At 38.8% G+C, this 24959-nt stretch overlaps 1 protein-coding gene across 3 annotated transcripts in view; it reads left to right on the forward strand.

Annotated features, from left to right (window-relative positions):
• The window catches only part of MSH3 (mutS homolog 3), a 122951-nt gene that overhangs the window by 25842 nt on the left and 72150 nt on the right, over positions 1-24959 (forward strand). For all 3 annotated transcript variants that reach the window (XM_054809559.1, XM_054809558.1, XM_054809560.1), the window contains 2 exons: positions 20286-20398; positions 21672-21786. In XM_054809559.1, the coding sequence (XP_054665534.1) occupies positions 20286-20398; positions 21672-21786 (228 nt within the window). The remainder of the gene's footprint in view (positions 1-20285; positions 20399-21671; positions 21787-24959) is intronic.

The raw sequence follows: 24959 nt of genomic DNA on the forward strand, positions 1-24959 counted from the left end.
AATCATTGCCCCTTGTCCTGTCACTACAGGCCGTGTTAAAAAGTCTGTCTCCATCTTTCTTGTAGGCCCCCTTTAAGTATTGAAAGGCTATGATAAGGTCTCCCTGGAGCCCTGAACAACTCCAGCTCTCTCAGCCTGTCTTTATAGGAGTGGTGCTCCAGCCCTCCGATCATCTTTGTGGCCTCCTCTGGACTTGCTCCAACAGGTCTGTGTCTTTCTTGTACTGGGGCCCCCAGAGCTGGACGCAGTACTCCAGGTGGGGTCTCACCAGAACAGAGTAGAGGGGCAGAATCACCTCCCTCGACCTGCTGGTCACGCTTCTTTTGATGCAACCCAAGATATGGTTGGCTTTCTGGGGTGCAAGTGCATGTTGCCGTGTCATGTCTAGCTTTTCACCCACCAGTACCCCCAAGTCCTTCTTCTCAGGGCTGCTCTCAAGTCCTTCATCCTCCAACCTGTATTGATACCCGGGGTTGCCCCGCCCCACGTGCAGGACCTTGCACCTGGCCTTGTTGAACTTCATGAAGTTTGCATGGGCCCACTTCTTAAGCTTGTCCAGGTCCCTCTGGATGGCATCATGTCCCTCAGGCGTGTCAACCACAGCACTCAGCTTGGTATCATCTGCAAACTTGCTGAGCACTTGATCCCATGGTCAGTGTTGTTGATGAAGATATTAAATAGTATTGGTCCCAGTACAAACCCTTGAGGGACTCCACTTGTCACTGATATCCATCCAGACATTGAGCTCTTGACCACTACTCTCCAGATGTGACCATCCAACCAATTCCTTATCCACCAACCAGTTCATCCATCAGTTCCATTCACAGGGCAGTGTTGCATTTGCTGTGCAAAAAAAAAAAACAAAAAAATTCTTGATGCATGTGAGAGAAAGGGAAGTAGGAAGAGGGAAAGGCTGAAAAAAGAAGTGTTTAATTTATGGGGAACAGTTGTGTGGCTCTCAGAAATCCTTATTTACAGTATTAATTGATGTGTTAAACTGTTTTAATTATCTGAAAAGATAGGACATGGATTTGCATCTCAAATTGGAGAAGTTAAGCTTCACCGTAAAGCATTCAGTATATATTGCAAATACAGTGTGCTTGTTATTCTTTATGGGCTTGACAAAAAGTACTTCATTTGTCTCTGAAATTTAATTAAAGGATTTGTGCTTTGAGTTAATCTAGGTGAAAGTATACACATGTGTAATATAGCAGTTATCTATATATGGATGAGCTGTACAGGGTTTTGTAAACTCCTTGCCCATAAAAAAGTCTTTGTTTCTTAGCTGGAAAAAGAAAAATAGCTCAGCCAATATTCTTTGGCTTACAGACAGCTTAAAAAAATCTATAACTAAGGAAACTATAAACTGGTGACTAGACTGCACTTTTTAAAACGGAATTTGAAGGAACATGCATTTTCCTAGACAAGATTTTTAATGCACTTTTTCATAAAGTTTAATGTCTCCATCAAAGCTTATACAGGGTCTAGTTTTGTGTACAGCAGCATTATCAGGACAGTGGAGAAAACTTGCATTTAAACTGAGCCGAAGAAAATCATCAGTTAACCTGGAAGATGCTATAGACCACTTATTTGTCTTTTGAGTGGGTATTTTACAACCAGGTTCACCTAATGACTGTCTGTTTAGGCCAGCCTTGGAGTTTGAAGAGCAGGAATTTAATGGAGTCTAGGGAGCTGTGTAGCCAACACAAGCCAAGGATGCTGCTCCTTTCTGCTAGATTTCTCACACAGGTTTGCAGAGTGAAGGCTACAAGAAGGGGTCCTTCTCAGGTGCTAGGGAATGTATAATGCTTGCTGATTTAAAATGTACAGAGGCATCAAGATGTAGGAAACATTCTGGAAGCTAAGCTGAAAAGAACTGAAAATAGACAACATAGTAGTAAACATTGAGTTACCTAATCTGAATGGGAGAAAGTAAATGTGGCCCAGGTTTCAGACACAGCCAAATTCTGACCACAGGCTTGATCTGGCGTAAGAATTTGAATGCTAATGTCTTTGGGTTGCCTAAGTAAAGAAATACTTTCATAACTGTCATAATGAAATGCAGTTATGATTCACTTGCATTAAATTATTTTTCAGAATGCATATTTTGGAATCTGTTTGCTGTTTATTACTCAAAATCATAATGTAATTTTTTTGAGCCATGGCAGAGTGTAAACTACCAACTCTGTCAAACAAAAAAAAAAAAGTAATCCTGAGGAGCAGTGACAGTTGTTGGTTACGATCCCTGGTTTTATCTTTCTTGGTTGGATAGAGTAAATACTCTCTTAGTTGGTCCAGGCATGCTGTGCCTGAGTATGCACATAATGTAGGGATCTGGATCTACACTCTGTCAGAGCCCCGCATTTCATACAGCCCATTAGACAGGTACTGGGTTTGAAGTGGTGGCTTTAGTAATATGGCAGAGGGACAGAAAAGAGCTCTGTAACTTAGTGTGAGCCTAGGGCCTTTGAAATATGATGGTTCATCTTGAACAGAAAAGTGCTATAAAAAGCATGGGTAAGGACTGTGATGAAACAAACCACCTCAACTCTGATGTGAAAGGACTAACCATTACATTTCTAATATCACTGCATATTATACTTCTAGATTTGTTCTAGCCTGCTCATACTGTAGATTCAAAGATAGTATGTGCACGTCAGAGTTATTTCCAGTGCTGTCATGCCCCAAAATGAAAGGGAAGGACTGAGGGGAAAGCAATAATTGGCCAGAGAAGGATCCCATGGCTACCCAGTCAAGGTGCATACATCTGTTCTATGAGTCTGCTAGGCAAATGAAGGGGTACTGATCACAGAGGAGTTATATTTGACTCTTGGTAGTATGTTTCTGAAAGGGTTTAAAGGAAAAGCCGGGGCTTCAGCCAAACTAAGAAGTAATTTTTGTGTAGCTTTTTGATGTAACAAAAGTGAATTGAAATCCATATGGCAGTTTAATCATGGAATCATAGAACCATTTTAGTTGGAAAAGACGTTTAAGATCATCAAGTCCAGCCGTTAACCTAGCACTGCTAAGTCCAACCACTAAACCATGTCCCTAACCATCCTGGGATATATAATTAGCATATTATCAAATGTTATTAATTAAAAAGTAATATGTTTGATTTTTAACGTACTATGGAAAGGAGACTCAGAATGGAGTTTCATTAACAACTTTTCAGTGGTATTGGTGGGTTAAGCAATCATTTCTGCTGTCCCACGGCCCCTTTCATCATCTAGTACAAAAGTTCTTATGGCTTCATGGTGAACTGCAACAGGTAACTGGCACAAGTGAAGAACCCCTATTGTCATTTGTTCTTTCTGGGTAAATTTTTGACTGGTTAGAATTCTTGTCTCAGTTCACTATATGGTTGTCCAGGCTTTTATGATGGTGTAAAAGGAAAGAGATAAGAACAAAGATGTTGGGAATGGCAGGACTGTTGTGCTTGGTGGCTGTCTTAATCTATGTCAGTTTGAATTGATGGTCAGGCTGTACTCTTGGTTGTGTGAGTGCTGTGCTCTAAACAGGATCCTTGATGTGATAATTTAAAAGAATAAAAAAAGCAAACACCAAACCCCTTCTTTCTTTTAACATAATTCCTTTAAAAAAAAAAAAGGCAAATTTGTGTTGAAGCATAGTTGTGTTGACAGTTGTACAATTTCAGGTTAGCTTTTGAGAGAGGACTTAGCATGGAACTGAAGTCCCTTTATTGCAGTCCATACACATGTAGTATTTCAGATGCAAATCATAATAAGAAATGAATGTGTATTAATAGGGATGTCTTTTTGGATGCTTCTGTCTCATCATTTACTGTAAGTAGGATGTAGACTAGTACCTTGTACCTTTGTATTAAGCTGGGTGAAGGGAATTCTTGTGGTTTTATTAGGAATGTTTTTTATAGACAGATTTCAATTTGTTATGCCAGCAACTTTCTGTATTTTAAAATACAGGAACTGAACAAAAAAAAGGGAACATGTCTTGTGTGCGAAAATCCTTTATCTGACAAAACCGGTTTCACTTAGTAGCTTTATACCTCTGTTCCCTCTAACATGGTAAGCATTTCATTTATTGGTAATAATAGAAGTTTTATTCTTCAGTTTCCTTAAGTCTTGACTTACAAAATCTAATAAGTTAGAATAAATATCTGTTACCAGTAGAATTAAGATACTGTGTTTTTCCTCTCAATTTTTGTCTTATTAAAAAAGCAAAATAAACAAAAAAACCCCACAAAACCCAAACTCTGTCACTTCTGTTTTCCCTTCAGTCCCACAGAGATGGTGTGCAGCCTTGTGGTAATGAAAATTATATTTTGGGCTGAACCATTGCTAGGGAAAGCATTCACTCAAATCAAGGCCTCCAAAGTGTAAACATGAGATAAATTGAATTTCAATTTTGAATCCTACTTTTTCTTTTTTTTTTTTTTCTTAAAAGGCATACCATTAAGCCTACGCTGCCTTCATCTGTTTCTTTCAAATTTATTTTCCATTTGTAAAATAATTTAAGTAGCTTTTTGCTGTTGGCTTATTAATCATAAATACTTGCAAAGTAGTAGTATGAAAAATACATAGTGTACAGCATACATCTGTATGTTACATACTAAATAAAGCTATGGCAAAGGTAGCTTCCCTGCTTTTTCACTTGTATTAACTTTCCATAGAATGTGAAATCAAGGTAAGTAGTCATCTGTGGTTAAAATGTGCCACTCAATTACAGGAATATGGCATTGAAAAAAGTTTTGTATATGGAGGGCATAATTATTAATGTTCTTTGTATTTATTATATTAGAAACATCACTGTGTTTAAGCATCTTTGTACACCTCACAGGAAAGCCTGAAACAATTTGTTGAAAAATTAACAAGTTCATTTCATCACATTTAATGGATTCTTAAATCTGTATCAGCTTATCAAAGGAGACATTAATTAAAAGTGTAATTGACTAGCCAGCTGTTTCCTGTTTTCTGTCCAACAGCCTCTATTAAAAACATTACAAAACATGTAAAGCTCTTTATCTGACAAAGATGAGAATTTCCCTCTGCCAAATTCTGCTCAAGCAGTGAGATTTAAATGGTAGTTTCTTAGTTCAGTGCATATTGGATGACCAGTATCTGTAGGCATGTACTTCTTTGTGTGGAGAAGTTTTACATTTCTAATTAAAACATGACATAGACAGCATGCCAGAATGCTTTGTTCCCGGAGGGGAGCACTGCACAACTAAAGCTGAACGTGCGGTTGCATTTTCCTCACTGCACACAAGAAATCCTCTAATAGCAGTGCAGTTGTAAGGCTACGCTTGTATATTGAGAACAGTACATAGGCATGTACTGAAGATGAGCTCAACCCTGCTGAATTGGCATACTTTAACAATGTAAAATGTACAAGTCTTTTTTGCATGGGTAGAATACGTTTTGTCCACTAGGTTTACAATGTTCGTTCCCAAGCTTGGAAATTATTCTCCCCAGGTACAAGAAGGGCCTCATGGAACCATTCCATATTTCAGTTTTCCTTTTGTGAGATGGTTGCGAACTGCAAAGGTCCCCTTGATCATGGAGAACCTCTGTTGCTCTTTTGGATGCGCTGGGTTAACAATGGGGCTGTCACTAGCCTCCTTTTGTGTTCATACTACACTTTCCATTGGGCCAGTGCAGTGACCAAACTCAGCAGCTTTCTCTTTTGACAAACCAGAGTTTGGCCTTTCTGGGGATTAACACAGAACTCTCAGGGTCTTGAGACTTCTTTGAATGCTTGTCTACCATTTGCAGGGTTTTTTTAACATATGAGAGCTAAATTTTGGGTTGAGTTAGAATTATTAAAAATAAAAATCCCATTTGCCATTAGCACACATGAACAAAACCCTCAAGCCTCTTTTGGTTTTGGTGTGGAGAATGAATGTGATATTAATTCTCAAATTAAGACCTGTAGCAGTAAATGTTCTGCTCCTTTTTTGGCTTTCACTCAAATTACTTCATTGGGGACAACTTGCTGGCTCCATACTTGGATTTGTTGTTATACTCAACTCCTTCTCCCCCGTCTTAAATGCCATCCTGTTTTCAGTGGGTGACTGAAAGATCCAGTTAGAAGGTTTTGTTCTGGAGTGCAGGACAAGTGTTGGTCACACTGGAGAGAGGTAGAATGCAGTGGAAACCAGGGTTCTGTCATGGCTTGACAGCAAGGAAGGAAGGAGAACAATTCCAGTAACTGGGGGGGGGGGGGGAAGGAGTGGGGATAGAGCAGAACTTTGTCTATTGTGTTTAGATTTGAAAGTAGTGTCTCACTGGATATCTTTGTGAGTTTGGAACTGGAGTCTAAGATGGAGTCATTTTTGGAAGAAAATCAGAGATAATACATTTTTCCAGCCATACTATGTTGTAGGATCTTTACAAAAAACACAGTGAAGCAGCACACAGCTGGATCTTCCTTGAAAAAGAATAAAAAGGCTTGCAAGGTATAGGCCACATGCAAAGGCAAACTCAGTTGGATTACTGAAGTTTCTTCAAAACAGAGTAGGTTTGATTTTTGGGATGGAGATGCTTAATAATTGGGAGGTTTTTTTGTGGTCTCTAATCACATCTGCAGTTACAAATGCTGACAGCTGCAAGACCTTACTGTGGCTTAATCTTTTTATGTCTGTAGTGTAGAGGGGACTGGAATGTGTTATATGTCCCAAATATTGATCCTCCAAATGGAAAGACTGAGTAGTTACATAATCTATCATATCCTTTCAGTTGGCATTGGTTCAAGTGATGCTGTCAGTGGCATGAGAAGAGAATGTAATGTGAACAGCAAGTTATGCATGCCAGAAATCAAAAAATAAGACGCTTTTTGCCACACTCTCAGTTGAAAAATGTGGTTAGATAATCAGCTTAAATAGTATGTTCTGTCCCTCCTGTTGCATATGAAGTTTGCCCATGGAATAGGGAAGGGCATATCTCTTCATCTCCTAGGTATGGAATGATTGCAATCCTTTACGTGAAGATATATTAAGAGAATTCCTCCATGGAAAATTCCTTCGTTTTCCAAACAGCATCCACCTCTCAGAGCACAGATCTTGAGTTTCTGAGATGTGAGAGAAAGACTTTGTAGAAGCAGATCACCTGAAACCATGATGTAGTCTGGAACCATAATTATTCCAGCATCAGATCAATTTCTGATATCATTAGTCAATCGTTGTTAACAGTAAATTAAATGTTATATGCTCATCTCTTTTCTACAGAACAGAAGAAACTGCTTGGTAGAACAATGCTGTAATGCAAGAACGGCTATGTGGCCAGTCTGTATGTTCTTGTTCTTATTGGTGCAATTAAGCTCCACCTGGTTTATATTGTATTTAATAACTTTCACTGTTTCTTAGAATCATTTCTTTCTCTGAATCTTGGAAAAATTTGGCTTGGATGGGATTTCTGGAGGTCATTTTGTTTAACCTGTTACTCAAAGCAGGGGGCTGTCTTCAACGTTAGTTCAAGTCTCATGCAGTTTTGCCCAGTTAGGAAAATCCTCAAGGAGGGGAAGTCCCCAGCTTCCCTACACCACCTGCTTATATCCCTAATTGGTCTGGTGGGGAAGAATTTTTTTTTTTTTCCTTAAGTCTGTGCAGAATTTTGAACAAGTTGCAACTTGGAACTGCTTCGTTTTGTGCTTTTATTGTGCACCTCTGACGAGAATCTGCTCCAGGCTTTTCTGAATGCCCTTTAAATAGTAGAAGATGCCCCCTTAGCTTTCTCTATAGCAAATAAGTTCATTTTCCTTAGTCTGCCCTCATTTGCTGTATGCTTTAGCGTCCTAATTGTCTTAGAGGCTCTCCTATTTAATGTTACTCGAGTATGGAGCTTTGTGGGCTATATAAACACCGTGCTGTTGTTCTTTCCTTTCCTCTGCAGCTTGGATGAGTGTATTTCCCACCTTTTTTTTAATGATAAGTAATACCTGGAAGAATGGCTACTCAAAAGTTGCAGGTCTGGATATAGATGAGATACTTATTTTGCAGATAGTTAATAATCAAAAATATCAATTAAGAATATCAAGTCTTGTGCAAAAATGTCTGGATAAAATTATCTAAATCCTGAAGACATATTTTGGAAATCTTCTTTTTGTTATAACTTGTTAGAAAAATGTAGTGTTATAAGAAAAGAATTCAAGAATGATTGCAGGTTTTCTGCCTGAGTACCAGGTGTAATGGCCTGTCAGCATAGTTTGAAAACACACTAATGTGTATACTTTCCTGTCAAATATAAGTGAAAGTGAAATGTTATGGGCTGAATTTTGATTTTCAATTTTTTTTTCTGCTTTATTTTTTAAGTTGGTCTGTAATCCTACAGGGTCATGCAAAGTATTTATCAAGACAATTCAGCGTTTCTGGTTTTTTTTATAGGACCTTTTTTCAGACATGTGTTGCTAGTTGACACTTGCCACTTTGAGAACCAGTGAGTTTCTTCTGACAGGTCTTGGCTGACGAATGCATGGCAGAACTGTTAGGCCATTGTTTCTGCTCTGAACTGTGATCTGCACTCCTAGTAAACTGAAAGAAGATTTCCAGTTTCCACTAGTTTATTTGGAGTACCAGCCCTTCTCCAGCTGTGAACACAAATCTATGGATCAGGGGGCAGAATTAGTTACATGTAGCTAATTTTGACTGCTGATCAGTTTCCAGACAGGGGACAGAATATTACTTTCTGTAATGCAGACAAAGCATAGATAGATTCTTCCTGGAGGCCTTTCAGCTCTTCCATTCCCACATGACATCTGTGTGGAAAGTACAACCATCTGCTCCCTGGCCTTCTCCCTCCTTCAGGCTGTCCCTGGGGAACCTCCGCATTTTGTATCTTCCTCCAGTACAGCAGTCCAGCCCAACAAAACAGCTAGCCTGTCTTCTCATATGAGTTCCCTTTTGCTCTATTTTTAGTCTATATGTAAGTGTTTATTTAGTATAAAAGGTTCTGAGCTTCCCCTCACACAAAGTTGAACACCAAGCAGTGGGCATACAATGTCTTTACAGACCACAGGAGGGTGTGTAAGAACCTGAACAGGAGCTAGATCCCTTCTTCAGAGCTGTTAACTTAAAAGGTTTCAGTGCAATGATGGATAGAAAATCCAAGTATGGCCTTCATGCTTGCAGAAGCAATATACTCCCTTAGTGTGGACCATATTGAATGTTCAGTGCTCCTAGTAAATTTCCACAGCAATTCTCATGCTGATTAAAGAACAGGATTTATGCTTTTGACAGTTCTTGGCAGGTAGAGTTGTGGTGGTAGTGTGGGAGGCTAGTTCAAATTGATTTATAACAGATACATGGATGGACTCTCTCTGTCACCATCTCCATTATTTCTTATATAATCATTGGAAATGATGTTTCATAAGCTGATGATGACTTTCATTCAACTTTCTATTTATGCTATCTGTGCTAGTAGAACATCCTTTTATCCATCACCTGGGCAAATGCACGGTTTATGCTTCAGCAGCACTCCTGAGAAACACTGTGGATTTTCTGTGGCTTATACATTCTGCAGCATTCAGCTTTGATTTGGGGTTCTCTTTAATCCTGTGAAGTCACTAACTTGAATTCAAGATTCTTTCCAGAAGTGTGTTGTATTGTAGCCATCTGCTTTTAATTTTTACTTATTTTAACAGCCTCACCTAGGAAACGCTTTCCTTTCTTGGACAAAGCGCTAAATGTTTTGCATATGTATGTATAGGATCCAGATAACTTTGAATGTTTTGAGGGCCAGTGGTATTTCAAATATATTAAACTAAAAATGCCTAAGAGATTTTTGCTCAGGCGTAGCATAAGGGAAAGGGAGATAATTAAAATGGGTGGGAACCATTGTTAAGCATTGAGCTTGACTTTGTTCAAACTGAATTTGGGCCTTTACTACTGCTGCTAGGGAAGATGTGTCTTTGAATAGGATATACTTTACTGATTTTTTCTCCATCACTTGATCCTAGAATGGGGTTGTAATGGTGAGTTTCAATGACAGTAGGCAGTGATTTGACAGAGGTTATGACTTCACTGCAAGATCTGGTAGGTGGGAAGCCTTTCCAGAAAGATTAGAAGAGAAACAAAGAAAACTGCTTTGTGCTCAAAAGTTTTTGCGGTTCAAAATGGGAAAGTTCCGTGTTCCTGTCAATCAACACAAGTATGATCAGACAACGCATGACCTTGTGAAGCAAAGAGCAGTACATTCACCTTTGAAAGGTGTATAACACAGTGAAGGAGGTGTGGGCTTGTGAGGGGTGTAGTAGAAAGGCTGCCATTTAGAACAAGGTGATAGTCCAAAATTCACCAAAATACATGTTTTTATTAGAGTTTCAAAGCTCATTTTATTTAAAGGTTGTTCTATCATCTTTTCCTTCACGCTGCCTGTCCAGAATTTTTGGTGTCTTTTAGCTGTAGTCACTCTCTTTCTGTTATTTTATTGCTATTGTTTATAGCACTTGAAGACTTTTTTAATAATGCAAGGTAAGATTGTAGTATTTCTAGTTACACAATATATAATACAGAGCTCAATTTTTCTGCCTGCCACTGTATTGTCTGGTGGTGTAGACATTCTTTTACAAGTCCCTTTTGGTAAAAGAGCATGGTAATTTAGGGGGAGTTTTGAGAGTCAATTCTTACTATGTTACAGGATAATTTAAAATAGTATTAAGTGGTTGCTGTAGGTCTTATGGTATGAAAGTATGAAATTATCTAAACTATTTCTTTATATGAACAGATTCAACAGTGTTTTGCAGCAGGGCATCATCTTTATAAAAATAAATATTTCAGGATGGACTATAGCTGGCTTCTGGGGGGAAATATCTCAAAATCAGATTAAAATGACAATATAATTCCTGGATTACATTTCTGCTTTCCTTTCCAAATAGTTGTATAGATGGGACTCTTCATTTGACCCTGACATTGCTTCTCTAAGTTAAATCTCTTTTCCCTAAACATCAGTTTTGTTGTGCTTTCCAGAGAGCAGCAGTTCCCTATGTGTTGCTAGTACGTGTCACGTACGGGAAAATTTTGGCACTCAGTTCCTTGTCATGGTTACAGTAAAAAGCAGTTACAACTGTTTTGCTTTTCATGCTGCAGTATTTCCTTTCAGCGTGCGGCCACATTAGCAGATAGATATGCCGTTATCCTGTGCTGTTCTCTGTGGGAGTTCAGGGTGTAGCTCCTGCAGCTGTGGCTGCTCCATCCCACAGTCTCCTCTTTTGTGCTACATTTCAAAATTCACTTTGGCCTGACCTTGGACTTGCTCTTACAACCTGCTTCTCATTTCTGTCAGCTCCTTTGTTATACCAGTAACAGGCACTCTTACAGTTTAGTGAAATGATCTATCTGATGTTGGTATGGTCCTGTTTCAAGTGGAAGGCTGGATGGCATGACCTCCAGAGGTCCCACAGTGATTTCTGCAGTTTTAGAGGCAGGATATGTGGTTCTACTCTGCTCACTGTGATTGTTGCTCACATTCAAAATCAAGTGTTAAGCAGTGAAAATAGGAAAACTTGGAGGTGGAGGGGGCAGAAGGGTCAGGCAATGAAATTCTCTAAGGGGTGAGTCTTCTTGCTGACCAACTGCAAATAACGAAATAAAGCTTCTGGCCCTAGGGAGGATTGGAAGAGAACTGTGGTGCAAGCCTGAGACAGTAGCCAGTGCTCCTAAAGCTTTCTGGTGGCAGACTTTTGCCACAATTTCCATTAGAAATAGTGATCAGAGCTGGCTGCTCTGGTGCTATCACAATCACCATCTTTTCACTTCATTGTTGATGAGCCATTTAACCGTGCTAAGCCAGCAAAAAGCTTTTTTTCCTTCTCCCCACCATGAATTTTTTCTGTCATAGCATGGTCCAGGTGCTGGTACAGGGTCAGAAAAGCTCTACAGCCATTGCAGAGGAAGCAGTGGGAATAAGCAGCCAGGGATAGGGTGAGGAGGTGGTACCATGACAGTCAGTGGCTACATTGATGTAGACATGCACAGAACTGCATAGAATCATAGAATTGTTAAGGTTGGAAAAGATCTTTAAGATCATCAAGTCCAACCATTAACCTAGCACTGCCAAGTCCACCTCTAAACCACGTCCCTAAGCACCACATCTACATGTCTTTTAAATACCTCCGGGGATGGTGATGCCACCACTTCCCTGGGCAGCCTGGTCCAGTGATTGATAACCCTTTCAGTGAAGAATTTTTTCCTAATACCCAATCTAAACCTCCCCTGGCACAACTTGAGGCCATTTCCTCTTGTCCTATCGCTTGTTACTTGGGAGAAGAGACCAACCCCCAGCTGGCTACAGCCTCCTTTCAGGTAGCTGTAGAGAGCGAGAAGGTCTCCCCTCAGCCTCCTTTTCTCCAGGCTAACCAACCCCAGTTCCCTCAGCCGCTCCTCATCTTGTGCGTCTCTAGACTTGTGCTCTAGACCCTTCACCAGCTTCATTGCCCTTCTGTGGACACACTCCAGCACCTCAATGTTTTTCTTGTAGCGAGGGGCCCAAAACTGAATGCAGTACTCAAGGTGCGGCCTCACCAGTGCCGAGCACAGGGGGACGATCACTGCCCTGGTCCTGCTGGCCACAGTATTTCTGATACGAGCCAGGATGCTGTGGGCCTCCTTGGCCACCTGGGTACACTCTTGGCTCATGTTCAGCCGGCTGTCAGCGAGCACCCCCAGGTCCTTTTCCGCCAGGCAGCTTTCCAGCCACTCTTCCCCAAGCCTGTAGTGTTGCCTGGGGCTGTTGTGACCCAAGTGCAGGACCCGGCACTGGGCCTTGTTGAACCTCGTACAGTTGGCCTTGGCCCATGGATCCAGCCTGTCCAGATCCCTCTGCCCTCAAGCAGATCCACACTCCTGCCCAATTTGGTGTCATCTGCAAACTTACTGAGGGTGCATTCGATCCCCTCGTCCAGATCATTGATAAAGATATTAAAGAGAACTGGCCCCAGTACTGAGTCCTGGGGAAGGTAATTTCTACCTGCTAAGTAATTGAGACCAGACACAATAATAAAAGCTAGTGTTGAGGTAAATGAGTATGTATCCCCTTTGTACAAAGTATGCTTGTCCAGCTATACATTGTTGTATGAATTGTAAGACACCATGTGAGAAGAAAATACAGAAAATGGTCCTGTCTGATGGAAAAGAACACAGATAAGTAACGTTTTATTTAGTACTTGGCAAAAACTTGGGCAATACAGAGAGAGCAAACAATCCATTGCTGAGGAAAAAAGAGGGAGAGAGTAGTTCAGAATTTGAAAATGATACCAAAAGTACAATTTGGTGCTTAGGTGTTTCATGTCCTGTAAGCTAGGCGCACAGAAAGAGTCAGGGAGAAGAGTCTTTCACATCTGATTTTAGGATATATAGCATAAATGTGGAGTTTCGTTTGTGTCACCTGTATATTTTTCATCTTTGTAAATGTATTGTCTGTTGGGGTTTCAGAAATACTTGCATTTGCTTTTACATTACCTGTCCTTCCTTGCTCCCCCTGCCCTGCCCCCAGAGTTGCAGTTAATGTCTTGAAACTAAGTAGCAAGCACTCCATTCCTTAAAAATCTTTAATGCTGGCATACTGAGTTGCTCTAGCAGGATGCAGCAATTTATCACATCCTTCTGTATCATAAGAAAAAGATGTTACAAGCTCTATGGGTCATGTTAGGGCCATGTTAGGGTCACGTTAGTGGCCTCCTTTTGGAGGAACTTCTAGTGGCTATTAGCTGGTAAACTCTTTAGCAGCACTGCTGTGTGTTTCAAGGAGTGGAGAATAGCGTGCATCTGGAATTTGTTGAACTGTTCTCTGAACGAAAGGCACTACAGTGAAATCATCTTTCTGGGAAAAAAACCCCCAACACTGAAGAGCAAACCAGTGTGTGCTAATTCTGCTGGAAACTTCCAGCCTTGTATTTGTATAACTAACGTCAGAAAATTCAGGGCAGAAATAGCCACAGACAACAAAATATACCCTGCTGTGGGGGACTTCATGGTGTGCAGAAAAGAGAGGCAAACTACAGGGGTGATCCCAAGCTATCATGAGCAAATGATTGGATCTATGTCTTCACTCTTTCCTCACTCACACTTTGATTCTGAAAGAGATATCTTCCATGATGGAGTTGAAGTGGGGGAACATTATTTCATTGGTGTTAATGTAGTATAGCTGTTATTAGGCAGGGTGTTCCTGTATTTTGTTTTATGGTGGTGTTGCTTTGGGGTTTTTTGTTTGTTTGTTTGATTTGTTTGAAGCCCTGCAAGAAGAGACATTTTTGCTGATTGGCATAATCCTGAATGGAGGAATCGTGGTGCCATCGGTGATTCTGGGGACAAACTTGTACAGCTGGTTTATGAAGCTGTCTCTAGCACATCACCATCGGGGTGCAGGTGGAGGGTAACAGTAGAATAAGCACATGGCAGATTAGACCAGTGTGCACTCAGTCTCCTGATGAGACCAGATCAGATTGAGCTGCATCTTCCCAGTGTCATGTTCTATATAGCACCTGCAAAACACAGAGGGAAATATTGCTGGAAGCGTGGAGAAGATACTGTGCTGACTTCTGAGGAGCAATTGTATGAGCTGATGCACAACTGCATGAGGCACTGAAGATCACTTTAAATAGTGCTTTTCATTGGACATGAACTGCTCTGTGTTGTCATTTTGCAAGTAAACTATATGTGTTTTGGATGTTTAATGGAAAGAACTACTACATTAGAAGTTAGAGCTTCTACTCGTTTATCCTCCATTCTAATTGCACATGTTGTTTATTACCAACCATACATGATGGAGATAGATAGATAGATAGATATACACACACACGCTTGTATGTTTTAGGTAATTTATCCACCATGCTTTGAGTTCAAGTCTGGTTTTCTAACATTATTTGCAGTCACTTCAACTTCATACCCTTTGCAAGTTGACCGGAGTTGTCCTCTGTTTTGTTGTCCAAATGGTAACTGAAATATTGAGTGCTACCAGATGCCATATTGAGCTTTATGGAACTTTGCAAAACATGTTCTTTCATTTTGACAGTGAGCCCTTGATGCCATTCTGAGTATTGTTCTCCAGCTAGCTTTGTACCCATTCTGTAATAAGTACTTTCATGTGAATCATGCTTCCGTAGATCAGTTATGAGACCATTGTGTGAAACAATATAAAATAACCTCACTGAAATAAAGCATGTAGGAAATCATCTGTTTCCTTTCTGTCCACAGAATCTGTTCCTCTGCCATTGAAGAAAATTAAATTGATTTGATGGGACTTACTTTTTCTTGACAAATCCGTGCTGGCTATTACTCACGCAATTACTCACCTTGCTTTCTTCTAGGTGCTTAGAAATTGTTTCCTAGCAGTTCTTGTTCTTTTCTACTAGGTTTCCATGGAACAAGAGTAGGTCATCTCGTCCTGTTCTTCAGATAAGCACATGGAAGGATCCTGAAAAAGATTTCTTTGTGTCTATTTGTGGATGCAGTAGCTGCTGGAGCACAACTGTGTTTGTGTTTTGTCCAGTAGTTCCTAGTTCTGTTCTCACAGAGTGTCATACAGTGCCTACACAACCCTCTACCCTTTGCTTTTCTAATAGTTTGATCTACTTCCTTGACATCTCCTGTTTCTGAGTTTCTAAAGCTTAAAGAACATTTTCTTCAAATTTCTCAGATCCAGACTTTTGGCTTGTAGATGTGTTTGGAGTTCTTTTCAGCTGTAGTTCTGGTAAAGTGACTAGAAGGAAATTGGGATGTGCATGTAGAGAATTGTTGATAATTTGGATAGTAAAAAGCAAGCAAGGCATTTTCCCCAAGTTTTTCTCTGTGTGCGTGTGCACATATATATTTATGGAAAATATACATATGTGTGTATATATATATTAAAGTGTATCAGAGTTGCTTCTAGGCTTTTCAGCAGCTTCTAGTATAAATGAGGATTTCGGGATGCAATGTTCGAAAAGCTGGAGGTCTTATGGGATAATCTATTGTATGTAGTATACTGATAGCATACACGTGGTAATGATTGTTTGGTTATTACAGGCAGCAGTGATTTATATCATTGTGAGAGTGGCAGATAACTCAGAGAAGGTGACTGTGCTTCCATTTTCCTTGCATCAACATTGTCTCCGTCTCTGGTATCTGAAGGTTGTTCAGAGCAAATGTGGGAAAGTACTTTACTCTGGCAGGAGAAAAAAAGCCGTGCTTATAAAAATATATGCACTCAGTGCCAAAAGAACAGCTGCTTGGAAATGTCATTGAGGCTTTGCCAGAGAAGCTACTGTAGCTCTGTGCCAAGATTTACCAAAAAAGGAAGGATGATTGTTCTCCAGTTCTCACAGACAAGTTCAATCCTAGACCCCCTGAGCTATAAGCAATTGTACAATAAAGGTAACACAATAGTGAGAAATAAAGGAAATGCAATTTCTGTTAAGCATGTTAATACGGGAAGATGACACAGTGTGCTTGGATTTCTGAAAGGATTAATGCATTTGGGTTACCTCTGCTGGGCAGCATAGGCATTTTTCCCCTACAGTGACAGACTGGTCATCTTAGAGTGCACTGTGAGAAGTGCAGAGAAAATAGCAGTTTGAATAAAATGTATAGGAAAAATTAAATAACAGTTATTTGCACTTTATAAATCCGTGCTTAGCATCAGAAATAAAACATTCTTAATAAATTTTTGGAGCAGAGATTTCCCTTCCCAAATTGTGTATCATTTATGAACTTGTGTTGTGATATATGGATGTACAGTAAAGTATTGCTGCCTACACCCCTGCATTTGAATAGTCCTAAAGCAGGGCAGAATATCAGTTGGAAGGTAGAATTCTGGAGTTATTTGCTTTCCTTAGGAAGGCTTCCTGAGCTTTAAGAAAACTTAGTTTGGATATGTTTGTTTTTCAGGAAGTCTTTATGCACTTTATGCCTGTTTGATTGTGAATTGTAGAGCAGTAATGAAGTGACTCCTGTTTTATTCAGCACACTGCAGTGAGCTCTTGTGCATATATGCAAGCTCATTCTTACAATAAAGGATTTTGTTATTTATATAAGTATCTTGAGTCAGTTTCTTTAAATTACTTCTATTTTTGTTGTTGTACTTGCTTCTAGCTTGTAGCATTTTTTTTTAGTCTTAAGAGATTCTCCTTCTCTGCCCCTCCCCCCCCCAATTTAGTGATCTCTTTTAAATATATTTCCTGCAGCACTTGGTAAGCAATGAATCTTTAAGTGGATGCATTGAATTGTCAGATAAATAGAAGGATAAAATCCAGCAATGTTGATCCTTTTTATTTTCCCAGTAGGGTGACAGATAAATTAGTCCCTGTAGTAACAGAATCATAGAACAGTATAGTTTGGAATGGACTTAATATAGTACATTATTTACACAAAAGTGCGTGTGTGTCTGTGTAAATGTGTGTGTCTCTTTGCTCAATATGCAGTTACGGGCAGTAGCAGAAGAACTTGTGCAAGGAAAGTAAAAAGGCTTTGAAAAGTTGAGTTTCATCGTTGACTAACCCTATCAGTGTCATGGGACTATGAGGATTGCTTGTTTTCAGAAGTACTGGAAAGGATATCAGTAAAATACCGGATGAATTGCACAGCAGTTCATTGCAGATGTTCTGACAAGAATGATGTTTACAGAAGTTGATGGCAAATTGAATTCTGATTTAAATAGGCATTGGTAGCTGGAGAGATAAAGCATCAACATAAGCATCAACATATCATTCTGGGTATAATCAGAAAAAAGGCCTATGGGTGATCATCTGGCTAAACAAAGGACATGAAAACCTTCTGCAGCAAATTTTGTTTTCATACATCTTGATAAAAATTCAGATTTTTCTGTACATTGAATAGATATCTATAACCTTCCAGGTTTTTTACTTTATCCAGAATATCAGATACATACTTTCAGATAGTGTCAGATATTTGTTTGATGATGCCATATCTAGAATATAAATATTAAAGTATGTGAAGATCTTAACAAATCACTGAGTTGTCTAATTCTAATTTGAACTATTTCCTATCAATATAGTCGATGAACAAAAGTACTACTATAAGAAGTCACTCAAGTTATATCAATTGTAACTATTGTTTGCCAAAGTTGATGCTGAGGAGTTGGTTAAATCTGGTTATGAAATGAAAGAAGATTACAAATGCATTGAAGAAAATGACAATTAATTTTCATCTATTACTTTAAAAACAAGCAGGTATGGCATGAATCATCCAATGAATTAACCCAAAAAGCCTCCTGTTTTGGCTTTGCTTCTAAAAATTAGCTCTGTAGACCTTGCTAAGCCTTGCTTTTCTGAAGGCGGTGTTATGAAAACATAAGAAGTAGAAATGAAAAATAAAATCCTGTTTTAAAAAGATTTCTCCAAGTCCCTACTCATGCATGGTCAACAGAAACACCCTGCTGTCTTGCAGGACTGATTGAAAGGCTTGTACTCTGCTAACCTTCAGATATCATACAACACATTTTAAAAAGCTTAATGCTGCAGTGGCAGTCTTGTACAAGGCTGTAGTGACTATACATGCTAATTTAGCAAAATGGATGGATATGTTAGAGCAGATTATTAGTGAAGGTTGGAGCAAGTGAGAAACGCAAGGAAGAAGATAGCTGATTGCTATCAGAGGTTGAGGAACACAGACTAATTGTCTTTTACAGAAATCCATTTGCTTTAAAAATGTTTGCTCATTCAGAGTGGTTTGGGCAGAGGGGAATCCCAGAGGGTCTAAAGACTGAAAACTTAATTGGATCAGTCAGTTAAAACTAAGGGACTCAAAGTAGGCAAGGGATCATCTGGGATGTGCTGAGAAAAGTGAGACCTCTAAGACTCAGTTAGTTTGACACGTGTTGTAGGAAAATAACTCTCATTTTTAGAGGTTGAGCCTCAGAGACATGTTGATCCTTTCACATGGGACTATGTAACGCAGAAAATGCATGTAAATGTAATGCAGAAAACCTGTCTGTTTGTTTTTTCCTGTGAAGTCGAAAAGCCCTGCAAAAAGCGTATTGATTAATTTCCTTCCTATACTACCTACACGGTCCCTCTCATTGGCATAACTCCAATGTGCTGGAAGTATTTGTTTAATTCATGTCCAGTGGTAGTATGACACTAGATACTCTGAGGCTGAGTAGGTTTTATATATGTCTTTTACTGGCAGCTTTCTACTGGCCACTTCTTCAGTGCTATCCTGTAGCTGTGTAATTAGGCTCAAATGTTGCAGGGGGATTGTGTGTGATCCTTGTTTTGTTTTTTAACTAGCACATCTGTTTAGTGTTGTATTAACAGCTGTACAAATTGAATTGATAATGCAGCATCCACTTTTAATTTCAGTGAGCAGTTAGGAAAAGCCACCAGTGTAGAAGGTTGTATCTTGTAACCACCACACACATACTCTTCTCTGAGTGAGGTTTTGGCATCTCAGGTGTACTGCTTGACACTCAAGCCCAGGTACCAAACAACTTTGATCTCACGCACATTGCAATGAGTAAAGGTTTCTGCCGTTGTCTTTCATAAGCGGGCTGTGGAAGCAGGGGTCACAGGAAACATGCTAGATTAAATTATCATGGGTTGCAAAACTGGTTGAAATCCTATACTGCTGTAATTCTCAGTTACTTGCTGACAGTAGGGAAGGATTCATCGAAGACATCTCATTTGGCTTAATGGTGGAACAAAGTAAGTTTGCTACATTTTCTGGTACTGTTATACTGGCAGGAACCTCTGGCATGTCGGAGGGCTGGGTTGTCATTAGCAACATCCTTAACAACCTGGACTGCAGTAAGACTGAAAGGAATTAAGTCCTTTAGCACAAGGAACAGAAAGGTCTTCAAATAGTTCTGAAAGGATAGGAATACTTTATTTCAGCTGCACATAGGAAAAGATGCTATAGATTAATGTTGCAACAAGTTGTACAGCATAGAACAAAGCCTTTAAAGATAAAGAATAATTAAATATGGTAATAGCATAGGAGAATTGCTTTATTGCTTAATCATCATAAGTGTTTAAGAACAGATAAGGCAAATACTTGTTATGATTGATGAAAACATAGTTACATCTACCTTGCAGGCATACTAGACAACCTCTTGAAGTCTCTTTTGGGCTTACTTGCTGTTGCTGTTTGGGTTTTATTTGTTTGCACTTTTACAATGGAAAGAAGAAATGTTCAAAAAAAACCCCATCACACTCTTAGATTCTAAATGTTCTCAGCCCACCCAAGTAGCTCATCACTTCATGCTTTACCCATTAAATTCTTAACAAATGAAAGACAAAAGAAATTACACCGTGATAACCTACTTAATTGTTCTTCATGAAGGGAGCATAAATACTGAAAGTCAATTATGTTTTCTTTGCAGGTTGCGGGATGACAGAATAAGAATAGAAAGGATGGGAAAACTCCATTTTGAATACAGCCATGCTTTCCAGCTGATTACTGATTTTTACACAAAAGAAGTGCCTGATGCTACAGGTATCTCATTTGAATTTTTATGCAAAAGAACTCCCTGATGTTACTGGTCTGTCATTCAGAATGTCTTTGAAGCGTGCATCCTGTTAGCTTTTACACAGATACGTAATACATGTGGGTGCATCCCATTAGATCTTGTGGACTTGTCTGTCCAATTTGTTTAAGTGTTCCCTAACTTGATGCTCCTCTGTTAAGGAGAAATCTTCATTGCTTCAGAATTTCCCACTGGTCTGAGAGGCCTTGGGTTCCTCAAGACACATCTTAACAGTAAGACCAAGACAAAGAAGGCATTGAGTTCCTCAGCCTCTTCCATGTCATTTGTCACCCTGCAAGCTCGAACAATGCCTCTGTGTTCTTCCTGGGTCATCTGTCCCTGCTTCCACCTCTTGTACTCCTTTTTAATGTTTGAGTTAATCAGTAGCATCTTGTTCATCCATGCAGGCCTTCTGCCACCTTTGCTTAATTTTCTGCACATTGGGATCTTTTTTGAGCTTGGAGGAGGTGAACCTTGAAAATGAACGTTATTTAAATAGAAATGAATACAGGGCTAGCATCTCTTTTTTTTGCATAGTTTGAAGATGTGTGTTTGGACAGATTTAAATTCACACATAGATAGCAACTGAGGGAAATTATTCAACATCTGAAATGTTTCTTCAAGTTCTTGTATTAACAGTCTAAGAACAGAACAAAGGCTTTAAAAACATCTCTGAAAAAACTTAACTAAAGGTTTTAAAAAATACCATTTTCTGTTGAGGTATCATGGAGTGAATTTTCCTATTGTTTCAACTGGAACAGGGACTGGCATAGAGCAGTGTTTAGAAACACTGTCAAATACGAATAGCTGTCTCACAAAGATTGAGCCATATTCTGCAGACTGGCTGAGGCAGATAAATCAACAGCACATGTGCCAAGGCCTATTCATTCCTTTTAACTTGCACAGATATTGCCTACAGTAATGGAGAGTTCAGAATTTAATTCTTAGTTTGTACATTTAGAAATTTCTTATGCCAACATTCATTTTTTATGAAGAAACTTGTGGATTCAAAGGTTTTATGTTTCATAACACGTTTACATTATTGTAATGTTCTACATTCTTTAGAACCATAAATGTTGTTTTGGAACCTCACTTTATGTTGATTTATAGATATCATAGAGCACTATACATATATTAGAGATTTCTATTTGATTAAATTGGAAAATAGATTATGTTTTTTCTAAAACATGTAAGTAATAAATCCTGAGTTAATAAGAAAACCACTGTTTGGTTTTTTATTAGGTCCTCAAAAACTATCTGTAATACTAAGCTTGGATAAGCCTGTTGTTTGCTCCCTGGCAGCAGTAATTGCATACCTCAAAGAATTTAATTTGGAAAGGATGCTTTACAATCCAAGGTAAGTTGCCTTATATAAACTTCCAATTCAAGCACCAATAGATGTACCATTGTTATCTTGACAGTTTTAGCAGACAACTTCCCTTCAGTGTAATGAACCCATCTGCTAGAGTGATAAACATAGTCTTTGTAAAAATTATACCTTACATTTAAGCTCCTAATCAGAACTGAAAGAATCAAGTGATTTTTTTTTTAAAGTGGTGTTTCATGAATATCTTCATGAAATATGTTTGTCTAGACATTGTTATCAGTAATGTAAATAAACATGTACTGCTGCCAGGTGTTACTGAAAACAAAGTGCAAAAACTGGTAGATACTAGGAGGGAAATTTTAAAGTTTGTTAATCAGTGTCAGTCATCATTTCTCAACCCTAGTTTTACTCTGTGAATAAAATTTCGGGCTTTTTGGCAGCTTTTTTAAAAAAAAATAATGCTGTAATTTAGCTTTGCAGATGTTTTATTTTGCCAGAGGTGTGTAAATAATTTTCTCTTTTTATAGCTCTGGAAGCAGGTATGAATGCTAATGTGTTGTAATGTTTAGACAGTACTCAGCAGGTCTTTTTGAGCTGGTGAATCTAGTTATCAATTACGAAGAAAACAGACGTTCAACACATCCTGGCTTTCTGAAAAATCTCCTGAGTTGGCTCAGTGGCAACTAGGAGTGGGGGAACAATCATGCAAAAAGTTGTTGATAGACTGTCACCATTTGTGCAAAGTTACTACAAAAACACACAGACATGGAAATAATCTTGTCTTCCCTTATGTAGTCACAACACTTAGGTTTATTAGATATGCTCATATGAGTACTCCAAATTTGTAACAGGATTATGCAGGTGGAATCAAATGAAAATTGAAAGATACTGCCACTCAAGCATGTTTTTATCCTGTCTTGCACAAGTATACAAGATTGCTATCCTACCTGGCTTAGGTTTGAAAATGTCATTGAGGCTTATTAAACGCTTTAATAAACCAGCTTTATCTGTCATAGATCCTGTGCAAAGTATTCTGTTGGTTATCTCAGTATTCTTCTGTCCTGCAAGTAGGCAATATTTAACAAAGTAAGTCTGGCTGCAAACTGGAAACTTAGAAATATGTCATGTCAGTTGTAGATCATTCACATGTTGTATGAGATTCTTGAAGTTTCAAACCTTATTATGAAGGGCTCCCTACATTACCAGGTTTTTTTAAAAATGCAGCTGCATTTAAAAAATTGACTGCTTTAAAATACCAGCTTTAAACTTTTCTCAGGTATCTACTAAAATATTTGGAAATTATATATACCTGGGTTTTCTGGATTTTGGAATGGATTTTATGGCTTAAGTTGCCCTTTTCCTCTCCCAAGTTCTATTAAAATGTTAACAAAAAGAATTGCTGTGGCATCTTCTAAGCTGTCTCCCCTGCCTCATCCATCAAGGAGCACTCTGATCTGTGGTGTTCCCGCTCATCCTCTTTGATTGGCTTTTTTTTTTTTTTAATGCTTGAGTGGTGAGGAGGGAGCTGGAGAAATCTTCTTGTGGGAGTTTCTGAAGAAAGTGAACTCCAAGGAAATGCCATTCCACTTGTAGATCACTAATGTCACAGTGCCTTATGTGCAATGGCACATAAGGTGAATGTTCTTTCAGATGGGGAAATAAAAAATCCAGCTTCTATGTATAATTCAGAAGCAAAGGACAAACATCATTATGTGAAGGCTTATCTAGCAGCAGTCAGTCACATTTGTAGCAGCTGCATCTTAAAATCAAGTATAATTACGGACTAGGACGGAAAAGCACTAGATCTTAGAGTTGACATTTGCCTCCTGAAGGTTGCAAGGTTGCTCTAATGGACTTTATGTGAATGTATGAGCATCTGAATGGAAAGGCGATGAACTATTTGATATCTTGGTCATATGTTTTGAAGAAATAAAATACATTCTTTGAGATAACTTTATTTCTGTGCTCAGGATTCTACTGTATTTATTTCTAAAGCCTTTACTGCGTTGACTACCCGATACTGAATTCTGCCAGCTGGTTTTAGTGTTATTGAAATAGCAAGCCAAACTCAACTTCAGTATTTTCCCTAATGCCAACAAAATACTATCTAAATACTGAAAAGGGAGAGCCTTTTAAGCAAAGGGTATCAGGCTTACGGATCTTCTATGATTCTGCAGGAAATAGAAGAGAAATACTTCCATTCCACTGTCAAGCAACTTAAAATTCCTAGGAGAATTCAGGTCAGTGAGCATATACTGATGAGTCAGTGAGCATGAAGTTGAAGTTGTAAGATAGTTTTCAGTTTATTAATGTAAGTGACACAGATCTGGATGAAAAAGACCTATTTGATAGGAAGAATGACAAAAAAATTCCTTACACCTCTCTACCTTCTTCAGATAAACACTCTTCTCTCAGCTGAACAAAGTTCTAGCTCAATTTAATAGTAAGAGTCATGAAACATGACATAAGTGATGAGGGATCCTCATTATTGGGGGGTGGGAGAAAGAAGTTATGTTGTAATATTCAGATGAAGCTTTTAAATCCACTTTTAAGATCCTAAATAAAGCAAAATATTAAAAAGGAAAAAAGATTTCTGCCACAGCAGTACCCTGGGATATGGCTAGACTGCATTAGAGCTCTACCAGCAAGTGAAAATAGATTTAACAATGAATGATACAAACTTTTTTAAATCAACATTTTTAATACCTTTGCATACTGAGACACCTTTATTAGCTTTTGACAAGAAGCTGGTACTCATCTAGGAGAGGTTTTCAAATATAGTTGAGTACCCAGTTTTGCTTGAAAAATCATCATTTGCATAGCAGTTGCTGGGAAATGTGTCTCAGTGTATTTTAATTTTACCTACATGTTTTCCAGCATATTGGACACAGAAGAAAGACACTGTAGTTCTTAGATTTTGAACAGTGATAGACAAACTTCAAGAAATGCAGGGAATGAAAGAGCCAGATATCTTTCTGAAGGAGGGGAATAGCTTTGGAATTGGAGAACTACGAGCAGAAAAGGTAGCAGATAGCGGCAGAAGTGAAAGAGGAGAGGGAAGGGTTATAAAATGGCTTTTGAGAGAGGAGAGGAAGGAGAGAAAGAATTCAAGAAGAGGAGAAATGTTTGATTGTACTTTATCGTAGGGGTGGAAGGGAGTTCGCAAGATGAAATTGAGAGTCAAAATACAAGTTCTTTGACTT

Source organism: Grus americana, chromosome Z (genome assembly GCF_028858705.1).
Source record: "Grus americana isolate bGruAme1 chromosome Z, bGruAme1.mat, whole genome shotgun sequence".
Classification (NCBI taxonomy): Eukaryota; Metazoa; Chordata; class Aves; order Gruiformes; family Gruidae; genus Grus; species Grus americana.